General features: G+C 41.9%; 1 protein-coding gene across 1 annotated transcript in view; it reads left to right on the forward strand.

Annotated features, from left to right (window-relative positions):
• The window catches only part of l1cama (L1 cell adhesion molecule, paralog a), a 96,675-nt gene that overhangs the window by 80,078 nt on the left and 3,282 nt on the right, over positions 1-13,315 (forward strand). The window contains 21 exon segments of the mRNA XM_062053067.1: positions 744-858; positions 1,041-1,225; positions 1,306-1,437; positions 1,528-1,674; positions 4,109-4,220; positions 5,042-5,202; positions 5,569-5,728; positions 5,820-5,944; positions 7,315-7,416; positions 7,528-7,725; positions 7,801-7,871; positions 7,958-8,183; positions 8,256-8,371; positions 8,449-8,659; positions 8,855-8,977; positions 10,071-10,247; positions 10,317-10,430; positions 10,508-10,657; positions 10,924-11,055; positions 12,948-13,020; positions 13,161-13,172. Coding sequence (XP_061909051.1) covers positions 744-858; positions 1,041-1,225; positions 1,306-1,437; positions 1,528-1,674; positions 4,109-4,220; positions 5,042-5,202; positions 5,569-5,728; positions 5,820-5,944; positions 7,315-7,416; positions 7,528-7,725; positions 7,801-7,871; positions 7,958-8,183; positions 8,256-8,371; positions 8,449-8,659; positions 8,855-8,977; positions 10,071-10,247; positions 10,317-10,430; positions 10,508-10,657; positions 10,924-11,055; positions 12,948-13,020; positions 13,161-13,172 — 2,842 coding nt within the window.

A 13,315-nucleotide genomic window follows, 5' to 3' on the forward strand; every position in this document is an offset into this window, starting at 1 on the left:
GTCCTTTAGGATGTTGTGTACTCGCTTTAGGCAGCGAGTTGTGTACATGGCACTCATCTCTGGGAGTATCGTCCTTGTAATTTTCCCCGCCGCTTTAACCGCTCGCTGGAGGGCCTGTTGTTTTGCTTTAGTGCAGCTAGAAAACCACACTAAAAAGCCGTAAGTGAGGACACTGCTGATGGCACAGTTGTAAAAGTTTACCATTTATTTCTGCGGAATGTTTGCGCATTTTAGTTTCCTCCAAAAAAAAAGACGTTGTTGGGCCTTGTTGGACAGTGACAGATTAAAAATGGAAACAATTACATCCGTCAGTTCGTCCGCGCAGTGCTTAAGCTATTTAAGTTTGAGTTAAAGTATCAATGATTGTCACACCAAATAACTCTAACTTAAGTCTTTTTTACTTTATAAGCGACTAATTAATGGTGAATATGTTCCCCATACTAAAGTGTTACCAAAAACTGTACTTGATTTTCCCAGGAAATTCCCCATATTTTGAAATGCAACTGTTGACAGTGTGAACCTAGCCAAGGCCGCAGGTGTCGAGGTCATGGCCTGTGAGGCTTTGCCTTGTGGTAATGAGATGCAGCTCACACTGAGCTGTGGCTGCGAATCTCTGTCACGAGCAGAGGTCTAAAAGACCCACTCATGTTAAGACCAAGACCTGTGGAGGTTGTGTGTGTGTTGAGGGTTTCTAAAGTGGCTTATTTTTAAATTCATGTTGTGTATGAACGTGTGTGCTTCAGCCAACTCAGTACTGCGGAACAGGAGGCCCCATATGATGAGACCTACTGGAAGCCACAGCACTTACCATGCACTCAGGGGCCAGACCCTAGAGCTGGAGTGCATCATCCAAGGCTAGTGAGTGTCTAAGTGTGTGCATATATTTGTAAATGTCAATGTGAAACCTTGGAGCACACCTGTAATCAATTCTACCTGCTTGACATCCACTGAGACTCTTTTTTCATTTGCATCATTTCATCTCCATTCCTCTTCCTTTTAATCACCCCTCCATATTTCTATTCCTCCTCTCTTCTCTGCAGTCCAACTCCCAAAGTGTTGTGGGTTAGGAAAGACGGGGAAATGTCGGAATCCCGCACCGACAAAGAGATGTTTGACCGCCGTCTACGCTTCACCAATATCTCTGAGAGTGATGCAGGGGAGTATCAGTGTATAGCTGACAATTCCCAAGGGAAGACCACACACACTTACACGGTGGCTGTGGAAGGTATGGAAACACAAACCTGCGCTGTTTTTAATACAAAAAGTGTGACTTTCATGAGATGTGTGCATGTTTTTGGTCAATAGCTGCTCCCTATTGGACAAAAGAGCCAGTCAGCCAATTATATGCTCCAGGTGAGGATGTCAGACTAGACTGCCAGGCAGAAGGCATTCCTACTCCAACCATCACCTGGATGATCAACGGAATCCCCCTCTCATGTCAGTACATCAACAAATGCTCACATTTACACAAATACATCGATATTTACATAATGTGTTTTTTTAATGTTTTATTTTCTTTATTACCAGCGACTGACAGAGACCCTAGACGTACTGTAACAGCCAGTGCCTCACTCATCCTGAGAGATGTCAATTTTGGAGACACTGCAATCTACCAGTGCCAGGCCTCCAATAAACACGGAACAATTCTCATCAACACTAACATTTATGTCATTGGTGAGTAAAGCTGATTAGGATCGAGGGCCGATATTTGCCTTTTTTAACTGATCGGTGATTAGTTGATGAGCTGCCGAGCCCAGTAAGTAAATGCTACACTGTGCATGCGTCAATGTACAATTCCTGGTCATTGACCTAAATTACTGACGTTGTCCACAAGATGGCGGCAAATGTTCTGCAATTTGACTGTCAGAATGCTGGAGGTACCTTGCTGGCCTGATTCCTTATTTAACTGGTGACGTCTTGCGGGCCGATTTGAAGACGCTGGCGGGCCGCAATTGGCCCACGGGCCATAGTTTGGACACCCATGGTTTATATTTTTTATTCACGTGAAAGATTCCTTTAAAAGGGATGCGCTGTCGGGGAGAGACCATTACATATCCTTGTTACGCACATGCAGGAGTTGCATAAATTCCAGAACATCGACTCAAATTTGAGAGCAAGCTGCAACAAACACGTTGTCTATCCACAATGTAAAGCTGCTTTCAAGATACCGATCCTCACCGCCTATGTTAACTTCAAGTTACATTATTACTGGAGGACTAGAGTGAAAGGAATCGTTAACTACCTCTTCAGTGGCCTGGTGGTTAGAGTGTCCGCCCTGAGATCGGTAGGTTGTGAGTTCAAACCCCGGCCGAGTCATACCAAAGACTATAAAAATGGGACCCATTACCTCCCTGCTTGGCACTCAGCATCAAGGGTTGGATTTGGGGGGTTAAATCACCAAAAATTATTCCCGGGTGCGGCACCGCTGCTGCCCACTGCTCCCCTCACCTCCCAGGGGGTGAACAAGGGGATGGGTCAAATGTAGAGGACAAATTTCACCACACCTAGTGTGTGTGTGACAATCATTGGTATTTTAACTTTTAACTTAACTTAAGCAGGCTACACACACACCAAGCTAGACGACAGAAGAAGCTAATCGCTAACGCTTGAATGTAAAGTTGGGGTGATCGATCTCGATGTCGATACGATCGATACCTAGTATAGTAGTATGTAAATAATACTAAAGTGATTAGATCTTTTACTTTTCTCATTATTAATATTGCAAATAATTTTTTGGGTTGCTTTTTTTTTGTTTACAAACTCAGGGAGCGAGTCTCTGGATACAGGAAGACTTTGAGGGCAAAATGTTAAATTTAAATTGGAATCAATAATAGTTTTTGCTTTTGTTTAGTTATTGTGCACTGGACACTTTCAAGGTTCAAGGTTGAACTTTATTGTCCCCGTGGGGAAATTTGTCTTGGGCACAGTGCATCATTGCTTTCTTAACATACACAAAAACAACAGAACAAAAACACAAGCATAGACACAACCACAACCAGACAACTAACATTTAACCATCAGAACATGGAGCTTGATAGACATAGGTGGCACTTTGATGTAGGCATAAAATCTACAGTATGGAGATAAAGATAAAGTACCAGTGTGCATTGCACTAGAGCTCATGGATAAAGTGCTATGTGCTAAAGTGCTTAGTTCTAAAGTGCTATGTGCTAAAGTGCTATGTGCTAAAAAAAAATGCTAACCTATGTATTAGCATTCTATTGCACATTGTTGGTCAGCTTAATGGAGGCTGGGACAAATGATAATTTAAGGCGGTAAGATTTGCATAGTGGGACCCGGAGTCTCCTTTATTTTGTTGAACAAATTGTATACAGCATTCAATAGCACACATTAATACAGCATTTGATTTATAACAATACTACCAAATCCTACATTTAATAAGATAAGCTTTATAAAATGTGTTGTTGTGTTTATTTTAGTTAGTTAGTGCTATAAAACTTTTCAGTTCTATAACGTATTGTCAAAGTTTCAGTTTGGGGCTCAAAATCGGATTGGATGCCAAAAAGGTTGAGTGTTGCTGAGTGTTTACAGAGCATAACCGTCGTCAAACTGTTTCCACAAAAATATGAATGGGTTATACTTGTAAAGCGCTTTTCTACCTTCAAAGGTACTCAAAGCGCTTTGACACTATTTCCACATTCACCCATTCACACACACACTCACACACTGATGGCGGGAGCTGCCATGCAAGGCCCTAATTGATTGATTGAGACTTGTATTAGTAGGTTGCACAGTGAAGTACATATTCCGTACAATTGACCACTAAATGGTAACACCCGAATAAGGTTTTCAACTTGTTTAAGTCGGGGTCCACTTAAATTGATTCACTAACCACGACCTATTAGGAGCAAGGGTGAAGTGTCTTGCTCAAGGACACAGCAGACATGTCTAGTTTGGTAGAAGGTGGGGATCGAACCATAACATAACATAATAATAACGTAATTTTGTTAACATAATTTTGTCCTAAATAAAGCATTGTGTGATAACTAGCAATCTAACTCAAAACATGATTGATTAGTTGGTGTCTTTTGATACTTTTGTCAATATAGTGTATGTCTGTGTCTAAACCGGTCATTTGTTGTTTCAGAGCTGCCTCCCCAGATCCTGACTGAGGATGGCAACACCTACACTGTTACCGAGAGCCAGAAGGTGTTGCTTGAGTGTGAAAGCTTTGGATCTCCTAAACCAAAAGTCATATGGTGAGTAAATGAAACTTGTGTGTTCTTTGGATGCTCTCAAATGTCAGTTGGTTTTGTAGCGTATGATGGATTTCATTTGCACATATTAGCATGTCAAGCACAAATGCATCTGGAGCGTGATTGTTGTCAGCGTGGCGCTCATCCTATGCAGCTTTGTTCTATTTAAGCAACGATTTAATTGCTGAATCAATAACAGTGAAACCGGTGATTTCTTCAGACACTAAAAAAAATGTTTTATTTGCACCCTTGCTCTCTAAAGGTTTATTTCTGAACTTTATTGTTGCTGCATCAGCAATAGCAGCTACAAACCTAGAGAAGTATTTGTTTCCAAGTGCAGCATTAATCTCTCTGCGCCTTTACTTGGAGATTGGCAGGAGATATATTGTAGGTCCACACCCCTTCCCTCTACACTGCTCACCCAATTAGACACAATCCATATGAAAGACACTTGCTTCTGACTCAAGACTTGCTACTAATGTGGTATGATGGAAAACCTGACAAAAGTCTGTCTGCTCATCCCGAGTTCTTAGAAGTATGGATGAGCTTGTTAACCTTTATTTGTTTCCACTCAGCACTATACTTTAGTTCAACTCTTGTGGTCCATTTTCTTTGTTGCAAATAGGTGAGAATTTGCTGATATATGACAAATAGTGCATCACCTTTTTGGCACCATACTACCAGGGTTTGTGCCCATGTGTGGTATGGTGTAGATTGGTTATTTTAGGTACTTTTCACAACATTTGACAATGTAAGCACACGCTGAGAGGAAGTGGATCATGATTGCAATAATTCAAATATAATAACTGCGTTGTGCTTTCCAGGAACGGTGGGAGCACCTCCACCCTTCTGGCAGATTCCAGAGTGAACCCTCTCACCACCGGGGGACTGGAGATCTTCAATGTCACACACGATGACGAGGGCTTCTACACTTGCTCTGTGCAGAACACCAACCTGTCCATCAGTGCGGCACTGGAAGTGCTTAGTAAGTGAAACACACACTTACACTATATGTTAAAGTTAAAGTCCCCACGATAGTCACACACACACTAGGTGTTGTGAAATTATCCTCTACATTTGACCCATCCCCATGTTCACCCCCTGGAAGGTGAGGGAGCAGTGAGCAGCAACGGTGGCCGCGCTCGGCAATAATTTTGGTGATTTAACCCTCAATTCCAACCCTTGATGCTGAGTGCCAAGCAGGGAGGCAATGGGTCCCATTGTTATAGTCTTTGGTATGACTCGGCTGGGGTTTGAACTCACGACCTTCCAGTCTCAGGGCGGACACTCTAACCACAAGGCCACTGAGAAGGCAATGCTTCAGTGTGTGTCGTTCTGCTTTCTCCTGCAGACAGGACCGTGATCCTATCGCCTCCTCAGGCTCTGAAGGTGCAGCCCGGACAAGCTGCCATCTTTACTTGTCTTTCTCTTGTGGACCCCAAGCTCGCCTCGCCACTTATTCAGTGGAGAAAGAACGACCACAAGCTGTTTGCGTCTGAAAGTGATGAAAAGTGAGCCCTCACACATGCAACATTTAATATTAAATGCAAACTGACTCAAATGTTATTGTTACATATTTAAACGCATTACTTTTTTTAATAGGTACACATTCGAAGGACCGGACTTGATTATTGCTAATGCAGAACCTGATGATGAAGGAAATTACACTTGTCAGGTCATCACTAATCTGGACATGGCCGAAGCGACCGGAACACTCACTCTATATGGTAAGGTCACTGCTTTATAATCAAAAATCACTCGCACAAAGAAAAATTGTATGATTGATTTTGTTTGTTTATTTGATAGGGGCATTGCACAATACATAAATTACATAGCTACAATTATGTTGTCCTCGGGCAAAGGCAAAGTGACAGCAGGTTGAAAACACATCTACCAATAAAATCTGATAAAAACATAGCCAATAATATCAGAGCACCAGCAGAGCGATCAGAAAAACAACAGTCCAATAAATATACACATTCTATCGACAGAAGTAGGGACAATACAAACCATTACTTTATGGTCTTCAATTTAAAATGTTGTGAAGCACTCCAGTTTCAAACAGTTGATAGTGAAGCATTCCGCATCGCTGCTGCGCTAAATGGAAAGCAGTTTTGGCCAAATACTGTGGCTCTAAAATTGAGGAGGCGCTGGTAGATCTAACACTTGCTTCACCACATGATTTCACATACTCTCCCAGGGGTAGTGCAAGGGTGTGAAAAATTGTATTCACCAAACTGATGTTAGCTATGAAAATAAAATTGTCAAAAGTTAACAATTTGTACCTCTTAACAATGTTGCAATAAGAACAGGAGAATATTTTTGACACATATTTTGAGTGCCAGTTCACACAGACTTCGTAGTGGTTGCAAAGCTGCGTTACTTGAATAAGCCCAGGTTGTCATGCAATATCTAAAATAAAAAAATACAATTGCATTCACCTAGAGCTTGGCTGCATCTGTACTCATCTGATGAATGAATCTAAACTGAGCAAGATTACATTTAACAGTTTTAGAAAGATAGTTCTTAAAAGACTGTCCAACACCACCCCTAAATATTTGATCGATTCCACTTCTTGTCTATTTTGTCATTCCACAAGAGCTTTTTCTTCTGTAAATAAAACAAACAATTTTATTAAGATTCAGTTTTGGTCATGAATAAATCATCTATTCTGCGTTTTTTTCCATTGCACCCTTAAGTACAGATGCGGCTCATTGATAACATGCTCTTTGGAAAATACATTATAATGCAGTGCACTTGAGCCTGCACAGCACATAATAAACTAGAAAAGCACTCACAGAGCACAGACCTCCTCCAGGCCCAATCTACCGCAGAACAAAATAAACAGAATGAACTCTCTTGTCAGTCATCCACCCACTTTGTTTCTGTGGGTGGAGGCGGGATGCTAGCATTCACACACAGAGAAGTTGAGCCTTGTAAAGTAACCATAAAGTAACAAAGTATAGATGATCCGGATCACCCCCCAAAAGATAATCACTTGTTCCTTATCCCGTTTTCTGAAAGTTTCATCAACATCCACTCATAACATCATGGCGATGGTAATAATTCTTCTAATGACACATTTTATCCCCTACAGATCGCCCAGATCCGCCTGTCCTCCTACAACTTACACAACCTAAACAACGTACAATCGCCCTCAGCTGGACTCCTGGAGATGAACACAACAGCCCAGTGATAGGTTGAGTATTGACACACGCACACATTTTCTTATCAATGGATTGCAGATCAATGATGTTTTTCCATGGCTCCATAAATGTCTCCAACTTCTTTTCCATGTGTATCTTTACAGAGTATGTGATTGAGTTTGAGGATCAAGTATCAAATGAGAAGGGTTGGGAAGAGTTGAGCCGAGTATCAGGGAACACAGAGCGTGCCAGTCTCTCTCTGTGGCCCTACATGTCTTATCGTTTCCGCGTTATTGCCATCAACGAAGTAGGCAAGAGCGCTCCCAGCAAGGTGTCTGAAATCTACAACACAGCTGCTGAAGGTTAGCGCTATTTGCAACAATAATAACCACACATTTTTATCGCCGCGCTCTTAGCCTTGCATTTTATGATCACAGTGCCAGACAATAACCCTGAAGATGTCAGGAGTGAGTCCGTTGACCCAGATACGCTTGTCATCACCTGGGAGGTAGCAGATGTCCAATTACACGAAGCAACTCTGACTGTTAACCAAATGTGCTCATGCCTCATTGGTGATTATTCGTCTTACAACAGGAAATGGATAAACGGGACTTCAACGGGCCGGACTTCAAGTACCGCGTCCTGTGGAGGCGGGTGGTGGGCAGCGGGCCCACCTGGCACACCAACTACACGACAGTGCCACCATTAGTTGTTAGTGGAATTGGCAACTTCTCCGCATTTGAGATCAAAGTGCAGGCTATTAACGAAAAGGGCGGGGGGCCTGAGCCGGACCCTGTTATTGGCTACTCAGGAGAGAATGGTAAGACATTACTTTTGTTCATATAGGAACATTGGGCGACGTTATTTGTTATCTTTTTGTCTATTATTTTAGTTCCACTGGAGGCCCCCATGAATGTAGGCGTCGTCCTACTGAACAGCACTGCCATCAGGGTGACCTGGGCTGCTATAGATAGAGAGACCGTCAGAGGACACCTGCTCGGCTACAAGGTGGTGATCCGAGTGTTCATCTCATAAATTGAATATATGGTTTGTTTCATAACGGAAAAATGGTCTTCTGGTTCCAGATTCACTTGACCAGGGTCGGTTCTCGGAGCCACCACAGAGCTCGAAGGGAGCCCGCCATCACTGTTGTCTTGGCGACTGGGGCCAACGAGGAGAGGAAGGTGATCGGCGATCTCCAACCGTACTCCCACTACACCTTGACCGTCAGCGTGTACAACACCAAAGGAGACGGCCCGCCTTGTGAGACGCTGTCATTCAACACTGCTGAGGGAGGTGAGAGTGTGAGGGCTCGGATGGAAAGGGGGGCAGGGGAGTCAAGTGGGAGGTGACACTCAGGAAGGCTGAGTTAAATGACCGTGATCTTCAGACAGAATGCTGTGATTGAAATAATTGTACAAAATGTTGCAGCAAATGGGTGGCAATCAAGTGGCATTTAAAAGACCCTTTTAATGTTTGCCCTTTGACCAGTTCCTCATCCTCCAACATCCCTGACCCTGGACAGTCCATCTGAGATGGAAATGACCCTGCGCTGGACACCACCCAGTCAACCTAATGGGATTCTAATTGGATACCTGTTGCAGTACCAACGGAGTGAGCTTCAGTTCAATTATTTATCCGGTTCAGTGCTCTATTTAACAAGTCCACATATTGTCAAGCCTGGAAGATTCATCATACATGATTGAACTGTTTGAGAACGAGGATATTTTAATAGCTGTGGGAACTCTGTTCATGTATTATATTACTGTTAGAAATTGTATACTTCATTATCTTGACCTGATGACTATGCATGTTCTGGGTGTTTTGTCATAATGCTGCTGCTGGATACCAAAATTCCCTTCAGGATTGATAAAGTAGTCAACTAACATATCCCAGTATGATGGCCTGAGCATGTTAAATGGGGTTCCCCATTTTACATTTTAAATTGTTGCCAATAGTGTTTTTGGAATATTATAGGGGATTTATTCAGGGCTGCCCCAGGCTAAGCAGATTTTTATTTTTGAGCATTCTTCCCTCTTATGTTTTTTTTTGCAGTTTTTTATCATTATTATTTGAAGCGATTTTTATAATTTTTTAACCAAACAAAAATGTTATTCACTGCACGTTTTGTACTAAAATGAATTAATGGGAAATAAATTGTTCAATAATTACTTTTTAAACACTTTTACTGTCAATAAAACACAAACGTATAAACCTTCCTAAATCAGCTTCGACCAGGATTTGAATTCAGTACCTCTGCCTTATAAGGCATGCTGCACTTATGCTACATGAGTGGTTAGGAAATTTTGTCATTAAGATTCAATCATTGACAGAGCAGGAGGCAGCTAGGAATATATTTGCAGTAAAATTTTATATGAGGCACCCTGTCACGCAAAACAATGCCCCTTGCGAATCGTGGGGCCCTCCGTACAGCGCGTGTTCTGCTTATAGGGCGGGACAGCCCTGGATTTAATATAATTCTGTGTAAAAATCATTCAAATGAATGAATAACATCCTGGTTGTTGTATCAAAAACTGTAGACAGAAAATTGGACAGAAACAAACTCATTAATGACATTGGCAGTAAACTCAATAATGACCAATATGGAAAGCTTTATTAGTCAAGCCAAGTTAAGCCAACCTTATTTGTATTTCAAAACAAGAAAGCATTAACCACATCAGCATCTCTCCTCTCACTTTGACATCAGTTGTAGAAAGTGACGACAGCCCCATGCAGGCGGAGGCAATTGCCGATCCAAAAGTGAGCCACCTCACCCTGAAGGGCCTGGATCGCCACAGCCACTACCGCTTCTACCTGAGGGGGCGCACTGCCACAGGGGATGGTGAGCCCATCATGAGGGAGGGTGCCACCACACTTGATGGAGGTACGCAGCCTCTTAACACATATACATACATGTCATTACATCACATGATCACAAATATTGTTTTTTCAGCACCCCCAGTCAACATCAGCGTGCTTTCTGGCGATAACGTTGCCAACATCAGCTGGGTGGCCAAGAAGAGGCACAGGAATGTTCGATTCCAGATCCACTATCTTAGGGAGAATGGTATCTCCTCTTATCTGCAGTCAGCACAACGATGAACTATATTGTATCTGATTATACTATTATATTTGTCTATGCAGATGCTGATAAATGGAAGAACACAGAAAAGGTGGACTCCTCCCAGTCCTTCTACCAGCTCCAGGACCTGAGACCTGGCTCCCATTACCAACTGCGATTCACCCACAGCAATGTCACCTTCTTCCAGACTGAGATTGACACAATTGGAACAGGTATTGTGAGGCTTTCTTTCATCCTGCGTGCCTCTCTCCTCTGGGTTTCCCTGCGTCTAGATATCCCACTGAGAGCTCCTTGTACTTCCCTGCACCGCTTGTGAAGTGAAGTTAGCCTTATCCGAAGATTTGTTTGGTGTATTTTCTCTCTTCGCTAGTGAGAGGCCACCCTGACAGAATACATAATGCACCGTCTAGTTTGAATGAGAGTCATGTCTCCTTTGTGCTGTCGTCTGTGTTATAACCAACATCTATTCACTATCAAGAAGTGACGGAGGTGCAGCCGGGCTTCGCCACCCAGGGATGGTTCATCGGCCTTGTGAGCGCCATCGTGCTGCTGCTGCTCATACTGCTCATCCTCTGCTTCGTGAGAAGAAACAAAGGGGGGAAGTACTCAGGCAAGTAGTAGCATGAGCCTTTATTCAGTCCCTCCGGGAATTTGCGATGATTGCGATCGCATTAATTCACGTAAATTCAACACATTTTTGCAAAATATGCGCGTCCTCGCTACTTTGTCCGATGCCTGCAAAATTCCCTGCACATTTTGGCCAATCAGCGTCATTTTCACCTGGCAGATTTGTCAAAACAGTACAGTAATTTGACAATAAACTCTGAGTATGTGCTTTTACTGCCATGGAGTGTCTACTTTTAGGTTTGTGTGGTGAAAAAGGAGTAAAACCTCAATACAATATTTGGTTGTTGTGAACCTGTGCTTTTTCAGGTTAAAAGCAACACAAAAAACGTTGGTAAAAAAAAAAAATCTTAAAATTACAATGTTCTAGAAAAAATAAAAAACATTATAACTTTTGCTGAAACTTTCTGACAAAAGTGCCATAAATTCAGGCCTTTTTGCCTGCAACTATCACAAAAAAAGCCTGCTAAATCCTGGAGTGACTGTTTATTGCAGATGTGGTAATACATTTTGAGTCCTATTAATAGCCTGTTTGCTCTTTTTATGACTTGCAGGTGTTAACAAAGTACCATAAATCACATGTTTAAGATGATTTGTAGTGATAGACAATGTCACTTGACTCAATAAAATATATTGTAGTAAAATATGTTGTGTTTACACTCAAAAGTAAGGCATTTGCACCCTTTATATTTGACATGAATGGCTCAGAAATCTATCTGTACCATTAATTAACCTTAAAGGGAACTTTTGCACAGTGTGATCAGCGTGTGTGCTCTGATAAGCATCTCATTTGCAGTCTTTAATTAACCAAATGTTCTTCAATTGGACTGCAAGGTGCAATATACTTTTTAAAATTCATAATTTTATTCCAGCAGCGACCTTATAACCCTCCCAGACAACAACTACATATTAAGTTGGAGCTGCACATTGATACCTGAACTTAAAAGTACCTTAACTTGGGAGTAATTTGAGACACAAGTTGTCTTTGGGCTTTTTATTATGCTTTAAGTTGCAAGCATAACTTGAGTTATAACCCCAATCCGTCGTCGTTTAAGTAATATTTGTCAAAGGGTTGTGCCGTTTAGGCAATAAATAGGCAATAATAGCAAGTTAGTGCATAGGAGAAGAAGCGGACGACCAAATTAGAGAAACAAACCGTTAAAAGTATGTCCCACCAGTTATCAAACTACTCGATGAGTCAAGCCATGTCGTAGCAGCCACACACAACAAACTTTCATCCATGAAAATATTGAGAAGCTGCAGATGCTTAGTTGGACGTGCCTCAGTTTGTTCTGTCAAGTCCTTACTCAACAAACTGGACGGTCATTACCTTTGGAAATACATGTTGCTTGTGGTCAACTCCGATCCCCTGGTACGTCACGCGAATACGTCCGTGTGCAACATAAATACAAGATACATTCGAAAGTCTGTTACCCAAGGGACAATATTATTACATTATTTCAGAAGACTACTGTAGTTTGTTGTACCTGCTATTGTTATGTTTTTTAAACAATATTTGTTATCGAAAAGTTAAAGTTGGCTTTTGAAAAGTATTGTCACATGTTAAAATTGTGATGTTTCAGGAGAGTAGTATAGTATGGATTAAATTGATTTTAATTAATTTCAATGGGTGGGGCTGATTTGAGATATGACTGTTTTGAGTTACAAGCTTGTTTGTGCATTTCAAATGTGCATTGTAATTTGTTTTCAGTCACGTTTGCACGTCCTCTTGTTGCTATGCAGAGTTCATATAGGGCTCAAGCAGAGGTGCCCCATAGGCCAATCCTAAAATCTTTTTTAAAAAATGTAGTTTTGCAGGTGGCTGTTTGTAGGACATTGACAATGATATTGAAGTCCAACCCTATGTCTTCCTCTCAGTGAAAGACAAAGAAGAAGGCCCCATGGACTCTGAGGCCCGACCAATGAAGGACGAGACTTTTGGAGAGTACAGGTCGGTCATGTAATCATAGTGAATGTGGACTCCTTTTTTCTCTCCCATTTCCTTCTGTTGTGTTTCACCTTCTTAACCGTTTGTGTTCGCCTCATTGTTCTTTCTTCTCCTTGATGCTGATGCTTGATCCTGCTTTGCAGATCTCTAGAAAGGTACGCTCTGATTGACAAGCTGCAACATTTTACTTTCTAGATCAGTATAGCTTCTGCTTGCATGTGCCCCGGCGCAAATGTCTTTGAGCAAACTGCTGTTAGACTCTTTTTCACACGTCTCCTCCTCCTCGTCCTCCTCGCAG

Source organism: Entelurus aequoreus, linkage group LG07 (assembly GCF_033978785.1).
Source record: "Entelurus aequoreus isolate RoL-2023_Sb linkage group LG07, RoL_Eaeq_v1.1, whole genome shotgun sequence".
Classification (NCBI taxonomy): Eukaryota; Metazoa; Chordata; class Actinopteri; order Syngnathiformes; family Syngnathidae; genus Entelurus; species Entelurus aequoreus.